This window comes from Pteropus vampyrus, unplaced genomic scaffold (genome assembly GCF_000151845.1).
Source record: "Pteropus vampyrus isolate Shadow unplaced genomic scaffold, Pvam_2.0 Scaffold49, whole genome shotgun sequence".
NCBI lineage: Eukaryota > Metazoa > Chordata > Mammalia > Chiroptera > Pteropodidae > Pteropus > Pteropus vampyrus.
The window spans coordinates 1,100,798-1,109,313 of record NW_011888830.1 but is presented as its reverse complement, the minus strand read 5'-3'; the positions used below and the strand labels follow the sequence as shown (position 1 = coordinate 1,109,313).

The 8,516-nt window shown below is 50.2% G+C and overlaps 1 protein-coding gene across 1 annotated transcript in view; it reads right to left on the bottom strand.

Annotated features, from left to right (window-relative positions):
* The window catches only part of FRMD4A (FERM domain containing 4A), a 187,828-nt gene that overhangs the window by 121,910 nt on the left and 57,402 nt on the right, over nt 1-8,516 (bottom strand). The window contains exon 4 of the mRNA XM_023530357.1: nt 2,571-2,655. Coding sequence (XP_023386125.1) covers nt 2,571-2,655 — 85 coding nt within the window. The remainder of the gene's footprint in view (nt 1-2,570; nt 2,656-8,516) is intronic.

Below are 8,516 nucleotides of genomic sequence, written 5' to 3'. Positions count from 1 at the left end.
AAAAAAAAGAATTTACAACTAAACTGAGCAACCCTGAGAGGGAGACAATCTCTCTTCCTCTGCCCAGGTGTTATGATCTGGGGTAACTTTTCACCTGCCTGGGTTTAAGGAGATTTCATCAGTTCAGTGACTTTCCAGACATTTTCTGCCCACGTCTGCCACCTGGTGGACAGTGCTCACTTTTCATGCCCAATCGTTTTCAAAAGTGCTTTCATATTCATTAAAGAGCCAGCAGTTACTCTCATGACCTGTGAGGTATGTTAGGCTGGTATTACCATTACCACTTTATAATGAGAAAACAAAGGCTTAGATAGAGGAAGGAATTTGTAAGTTCCTGGAACTACATTTAGTGGCTTTTCCCTCCATTCAGCAAAAACCCAAAATACTTTAGTCTGCGTGCTCTGGGTGTGAGCCCAGTTTAAGTTCTGGCTCAGCAGCTGTCACCAAGTGAGGTCCTTTCACAGAGCTGCATTTGATCACTACCAGGCCCTCATTACTTTGAATATTTGCATTTGGTGGAACTATTCTGTGTCATGAATGTGCTGAAGCACTTCCAGAAGGAAGAGTGATGGCCGATACCCCATTTCAAATCGTATGTGTGTGTGCGTGCGTGCGTGCGCATGTTTTAATGGTTAGTGGGTTCCTGCGATCCCCTCAAACTGGGTTTAGTTATGTGAAAACAGAGGCAGTGGGATCTCCCGGGCAAGGACTCAGTACAGCCACGGGCTGCTTCAAAACAGGGCACTTGGCTTTGAAGTTCCCTGGCTTCGGGGACATTCGCCACCCTAGGGAGAGTCTGCCCTCCCAGGTGCAGGGTGACCGAGCTCTGTGATCTGGAGTCAGGCGTCCAGCTTCAACCCCACTGACACTGCCATTTAAGGAGATGCGCGACCTCAGGATCTCATGACCTTTCTGGGCCTCGTCCTCCTCACAGGGCTGAATCGCAGAATTCCTTTCAGAGGTGTTGTGTCGATGCAGCCACACAACTTACAGAAAGCACTCGGCACCCAGCCTGTCACAGTGCGACCCGGACACGTGTCAGCGGGCCTTCTCCGTGTTGGGAACGAGCCGCTCAAGGTGGCGTGCTGAAGGCGGCTCTCCCGAGACACAGGTGCATGCTGGGGGTCAGCAGAGCGGGGTTGGCTTTCAATGCGTTCTCTGAGCAGTGGTTCTCAGCCCGGGGGGCTCTGCTGCAAGGCCCTCTCCCCAGGGAGGGGTGTGTGGGTGTCCAATGAGAGGAAACACTGCTAGCAGCTGGGGGAATTGGAAACAAGTGACTGTTCCACTCGATTAAGGACTGTCCCTTGACTAGACATTTCTCTGACGAAGATGCACCAAAGGCTGGTAAGCATTTGAACAGGTGCTCAATATCACTAATCTGTAGGGAGATGCAAATCTAAACCACATGGAGATACCATCCCATGCTCATTTAGAAGGCAACTATCAAAAAACCCCAAAACAACAAGTGTTGGTGAGGATGTGGAGAAATTGGGACCTTTCTGCACCGTTGCTACGGATATGAAATTGGTGCCGTCACTATGGAAAGCAGCATGGCAGTTCTTTAAAAAATAAAAAATAGAACCACCACATGATCCAGCAGTATCACCTCTGGGTATACAGCCAAATCAAGTGAAAGCAGGGATGTGGGCAGATATTTATAACCCCGTGTTCATAGCAGCATTATTCACGCTAGCTCAAAGGTGGAGGCAACCCAAGTGTCCCCCTGATGGGTCAACGGCTAAACAGGATGTGGTAAACCCATATGATTAAATATCAGTCAGCCTCAAAAAGGAAGGGACTTCCGACACAGGCTGCAGGGTGAAGGAACCTTGAGGACATGACACTAAGTGAAATGAGCCAGTCATGAAAGGACAAATACCGGAGCATGCCACTTCTACGAGGTCCCTGCGGTGGTCAAGTTCATAGAGGCAGAAGAATGGTGGTTGCCAGGGGCTGGGTGATGGAGGGTGAAGAGTGAGTGTTTAATGGGGACTGAGTTTCAGTCCTTTAGGATGAAAAGAGTTCTCGAGATGGACGGTGAGGAGGTGAACGCAACGTGCTTATGCCACTGAACTGTGTACCTAGCGACGGTTATGACCGTAAATTTCTTGTCTGTTTTAGCACGAGTAAAATAAATTGTCCCATCCAAAGTGCCAATAGCATCCATTTGAGAGATACTGCCAGAATATCTAAAAATGGTCAGATGTACATGCATCAGATTACAAGAAGTTCATTCAGACCAGTGAGAACTACCAGTATTGGCCGGTATTATTTGTCATGCTTGTCTAGGCTTCCTATTTGTCTCTGTTGCCAGGTTAAGGAGACCTCTAGGATCAGGTTAAGGAACACCTCAAGGAGCCACAAACACGGTGACAGGATCGGAAGGAGTCACATTATTTAAACTGGTACCTTTAGTTTCACGGAGTTCTCATTTATTTATAGTAATTAATTTATAAATTCCTTCTACTAATCAATAAAATCACGTTCGGGGGCAACACCATGGGATTCCCAGCTTCAGATGATACTTTGGAATTTCAATAGGAAACTGAACAGGAAGAGGAAGTTCTTACCTTGTAGATGCAGGATTTAGCATTCAGAAAGAAGAGCTCAATGGTGGCATTGTCCTTTAGGTAGGAAATGCTTTCTATGTAGAACCTGGAAGACAAAAACTGCCAGTGAACCACAGAAGCATCGACTGACCAACCAGATAATCGAATGTCCTCTGAGCCAGAGGATGGGGCACGGAGACTTGAATGCCCAACCCTAAATAAACGAAAGAAAAAGGCATCGTCGGTTGTTTTCACAGGATTCCTTTTGGAGAGAAAATAGTTGTTTTTCAAGTCCATTTATGGCAGGTTAGGACCATCTTGCGTGACACCTCTCACCATCGTGAAGAACTGGGCCTGCCATTAACTCCTTAGAGTGGACTTAAACTTGACCATCTACTTTCTTTTTCCTTACCTGCTTCCCATTTTTTAAACATTATTTGTTTTCAATACATGACTTTTTTGTCCTAATCGTTGCTGAGGTGGATTTTTAAAAGATAATTTCCTCTGCTTCATGGGACAACAAGCCCTATTTCTCTAAGAAATAGAGAAATTTCTCTATGACCTATCTTCCCGATGGTGGTGAGGTATGGTTTGATTTCTACTCATCCACAGGGACTGTGGCAAATGTTCTCAACACTGTGATATTAATGCATATTAAGCCAAATGAGAATTGAATTTTTATCCAGATGGAGCTTATAGATTTTTTTCCAAGGTGAAACATGCTGAAATTAAGTTTACATTAAATGTGCCTTTACACATCGACTTTGGAGTTGATTAAATTCCTTAATTAGATAAGGTACTTGTACTAGTGTACGGGTCAGCTGCACGAGGGGGTGTGAGTCAGACGAGGGGAGAGGGGATGACGTAAATGCAGAGCCCTGCAGGGGGGAAGGGCTCTGAGGGGGGGGACGACTCTGGGAGGGCACTGGGTACCTGCCTCGTGGAAACTGGGGGTACCGAGACGGGGAGAGGCAAAATAAGCAAGTCACAAGACCAGTGACCCGGTCCCAGCTCCGTGGGATTTAGGGCGAGTCACATAGTCTCTCTGGGCTTGTTTTCCAGACTGTAAAAGAGACGGCGGGACTCGGTCAGTGTTCCTCCACCTAAGAAGTCCACTGCCTTCAAGTGCTGGAACCTAATTCAGACGAAAACGAGAATCACAACAGCAACAAGGACAAACCAACACTATATGAGGCACACAGAACGTGTCCGAACGCTAGGTCAAGTCCGCGGCTCGCCACTGAGCGACTCATCTGTGGACTAAGTAAATGATATCGTCTATCGTTCTTCAAATGTGTGCGAGGCTGTTGTGATTAATACAACACAGATTCACTCACATCTGTGAGCGAACCCAGAGTAACTTCAGAGATTAGCAGATACCGTCCATCAGTGGATGTGAGTGTGATCACCATCATGTGAGAGTCTACAGAATTTTTGGAAATTATGCTACGGCCCTCATTCTTGCAAAGCCTGGGAATGAGAAGGCTGGTTGATCTCTGCCCCTACCTCCTTCCCCCCGAAAAAGCACCTGCCTCCTGCTTTTGAACCCAGTATTTTAGGACATGGAAGCTCCATACAATGTCTGTAGGGGGCTGGGAGGAACTAAAATTGTAAGCTAGCAGTTCTCTGATAACAGAGACTTGAAATGCAGTAGCCAAGTCGACATCTCAAAGCAAAATAAGTTAAGCTTGATTTACTTTAATAAAGAATGAAGAAAGGAAGGGAGGAAGTTGAGGGAGAGACCCAGGGAAGGGAAGAGAAAGGAAGGGCGAGGAGGGGAGGGGTGGGGAGGGCAGGAGGAGAGGGTGACCAAGTCTCCGATCCCAGTCTGGGTGCTCGGAAGGATGCCCGAGGGCTGGGCGACTTGCAGGCGTGTCCTGCTGCAGAGGACGCTCGCTCTGCGTCCCTGTTCGGGCTATTCCTCTCACCCCCAAACAACCCTCCGTGCTGTCCCCGTGGTCCTGTCTGTTCCCTGGAACGTCTCCTTCTAGGCTGCCAACTCCTTCAGGGCTGGGCCGAAATCCGATTCATTTTCGCATCTCCGGCCCGTACGCAGTGCCTGGCACAAACGGGAGCTTACGGCACGTCTGCAAACGAATCTCTGATTTTCGACTGTTCTCTCCACTCACCGGTGGTGAGAATTCCTTACGGGACAGTGACCTGCGCAGGGAAGGCAGTGCAGGAGGCAGGGGAAAGAGGTGATTTCCCAGACGTCAAGAAAGCCCAGGTTAGGGGGTCTCACATGCCACGTTCAGGCCTCGCCCCCGGCCCCTCGGCCCCTCGGCCCCTCGGCCCCTCGGCCCCTCTCCCTCTTTCTTACATGGGAAGTTGGTCAAACAGAGCTGCTGCCCGCCCTGGCTCCTGACGCCAGAAGCGCAGCGGAGGCTTCTTGCGTTTGACAGTGAGCGGCCTGAACTGTAATAACTTTGAGTCTACATCTGTTGGGGCCGGAGTAACTGAATTTTCCAAGCAACGCCTGATGTCTTTCTCGCATTCGTTTTAATTCTTGAGAATTAAGGAGTGAAGACGTTCTGTCTGATAACGAATTTTCTCAGCAGCCTATTAAGGAACCATACTAATTCCCCTCTCTAATAACGGAAAACTGAGATGAGATGGCAGTTGTTTTTGTTTTCGCGTTTGTTTGTTTTTTTTTTGGCGACAGCATTCACTTCCCCGAGTTCTGTGTTCCCTGGCTGTCTGAGAGGCAGGAAGGCAGAGGAAACAACGAGCACGTTCTGAGAGGAGGGACGAAATCACCTCGTCTCCACGGAAACTGGAAAGCAGCTTCCTGTTAACCTTCACCACCAAGAAACAGCCTGGAAAATCCTGTCGGACTATTATTCTGTGACCCTGGGCACTTAACTGAACCTGGACTCTCCGCCTGTGCGAGGGAACCGGCGAGTCAAAAAGGCCTCGAGACAAACGGACCCCGGGCAGCTCCGTTCGCACACTGAGGCCCAGTGCACCTGGGAGAGGACACGCCTGTGAACACGGACGTGGCGGGGCGGGGGTCGAGTCTGGGGTCGGGGTTGAGATTTTCTTTTTTTTCTTTTTTTTTTTCAAACCAGTTCCATTCTTTTCGATTTTCCTGAGAGCCCCGTCTAAGGTCCCCCTTTTCGGCAGCAGGTGGCGATGTTGCATTTCCTTAACTACCAAGGCAGGGCTTCCTCCAAGACCAGGTTCACAGAGGAAACGCAGGGTCTCTGGGTAAACCCGAGGAAATGAATGACTCCTCGTGGATCCTGAGGGTCTGCACGGACAATTCCGAGGCCGGTTCTGCGCCGACCGTGGGTTTCTGGCGCCCTGACATCAGTGGACTGGATGACCCTGTCCTCCCGGCACCACTAACTCCTAGAGACAGTGAAGGAGGCACCTGTGAGCCCAAACGCCCTGCCTGTCTCCTCTGTGGGCTCCTACAACCTGGGTTGCGGTCCGCCTGCCCCGGTCACCTGAGGGCCAGGCACCAGATGACTCGGGGACAGTCGCTCTGCCCCAGAGCCTGCCGAAATGACACAAAGTAAGCGATCCTAAGACTGCTGCCCTGCCTTCCCCAGTCCTTCCTGCAGAAACCACGATACAAGCTCCTGGCCACCGTTTCCCGTCACTGTGCCTCCTGACAGAGGCTGGTGCACCCCCAGGTGGCCCTGCCTGGCCTGGCACCCCGTCCTCTTAGAAACTACAAGAAGCAAACTGTCTTTTCAATGGCAGCCATCTCGTGATCTGTTGATCCACACATGAATCCTAATAAAACCTATACTTTAAGATGTGTTTTTTAGCAGATCAAGTAGGACTGAATTTTAGGGCTTCTTTCTGCATCGAAAGGAATGGTGCTCCAGCCCGAGGGCACACCTGGGCCAAGAGTGTTCCTGGCGTTCCATGACCGATGTCACACCCAACCTGGCCCAGGTGATCTCGACCCGAGAATATTTTATCACACTCTCTGACGCAGGAATAAATAGGTGCTACGTCGCTACGTGTTTGCGCACATTAAATACTCAAGAGGCCCCGAAGCCTCCGACTTAGGGAAGCCTCAGACTGCTGTAGACATGACACCGTCCAGCCGGATGACATCGGCCGGGCTCCTTCCTCTGGCCCCTCACATCTGCCTTTTGGCACTTGGGAATCACTGAGTATTTACAGCAAGTGTTAATTAAACGGACCAGCGATTTCATTTCATAATGAGCACGAATGTCACACTGGAAGGCTGACTTTTTGGTAGCAACAAGGGGCGATCGTAATGAGAAGTATAATTGGGACTGCTCTGAGTGTCTGCAGCCAGATCTGTGATGATTAGAATTTCACTGGCGCCAAAGTCTTAACCGAGACACCTAGGTGAGATCTAGCGAGTTCTGGTGAGCAGGCACCTCGTTTGAGATCCATGCCAGCACGGTTCCTGTGAGTGACAGCGAAAAGCAATCGGTGTCCTCACCGGCCAGGAAAGACACCACAGTCAGGTGGTGAACTTGGCTGTAAAATCCCCTCTCCTGGCATCTCCTCTCTTCCTTTTTCTCTATCACCCACTTCAGTTTATTGTTTGTGAACATCTACGTTTGAGGAGACAAATCTCCTCTCTATTTATCTTCCTATAAACAGTGCAGATGACCAGAGCTCCAGGGACACTTGGCCAGAGGGTACACAACTAAAAGAACAGCCCAGACATGGGAGAATCATTCTGAGCACAAACTTGTGTCTATAAAAAGACAGAAGGTCTTCCTTCGGTGGGTTGGCAAATTTTCCTTCTATTTTTTCTTGACTTATTTCTTAGGCCTGTTTGGTGAACACTCTCGGAGTCACTGTTTTCCAACTTGGGGAGCTGGACCCTGGCACTGAATGACGGTCTTTCGCTGAAAGGGACCTCGGTCAGCCAGTGGCTACTGGGTTGATTGTAAAGTACGTGTGTGAGAGGTAGGGGGGTGGAGAAGGCGAGGCCGGAGAGGCACACCGAAGTCACGTCACACAGGGCATGCCAGGGATGTCCTTAGTGTGACAATGAGAAGCCAGAAAAATTACAAGTAGGGGAACAGAGGAAGATGCTAGAAAGATGCTCAGGGGTAAAACAAGAGAGACGGCCAGGGGCCAACAAGACCAGAAGCAGAGACGACCAAAGAACTTTCAAGACCAGAAGAGGTTTGTGAAGACCCTAATTACAGCCACGGGAGAGCAAGAGATGGGTAGGAGAGCTACTTAAAATGCAGAAATAACAAGAATTAGTGACTGAGGACAGAGAAGGGACCAGGTGGGAGGGAACATGTGATGTCAAGGTTGACACCCAAGTTGCTGGCTTGGGGGCTGGATGAGCGGTGGTGTTGAGGAAGCGCCACAGGAAGATGAGTAAGTTTGGGGGCAGAAAGCTGATGGCGTCATTTGATTCGGGCAGAGGAGGCCTGAGAAGTGCCTGTGGAATTTGGGGCCCAGGACTTCGAGTGACCGTGGGGTGATGGGACGGAAGCTGGGATGCGGGAAGGAAGGCAGCAAGTGCAAGTGCAGACCCATCCTCGGAACCTGGCTGTGCACCGAAGGGGGAGCAGAGGGCGGCAGCTGGAGGAAGATGCAGGTCTGGGGGGGCATTTTCTTCTGTTAGGGTGGGAGCGACGTGCCCGTGGAGGGCTGGAGTCCACGGAGAAGCAGCCGCTTAAGACAGAGAAAAGCAGAGAGGAGACGTGAGGGGACGAGCTCTCCGCGGTGGTTGAGGGGCTGGAACCGGAGGACGCGTGGACCCGCTGGCCTGGATGGGATACGGCCGCTCCTCCTGTGTGTGTGTGTGAGAGAGTGTGTGTGTGAGAGTGTGTGAGTGTGAGGATGTGAGTGTGTGTGTGAGAGTGAGTGTGAGAGTGTGTGTGTCTGAGTGTGAGGGTGTGAGTGTGTGTGTGAGGAGTGAGTGTAAGTGTGAGAGTGTGTGTGAGTGTGTGAATGTGAGTGAGTGTGTGTGAGAGTGTGTGTGAGTGAGTGTGTGTGTGTGAGTGTGAG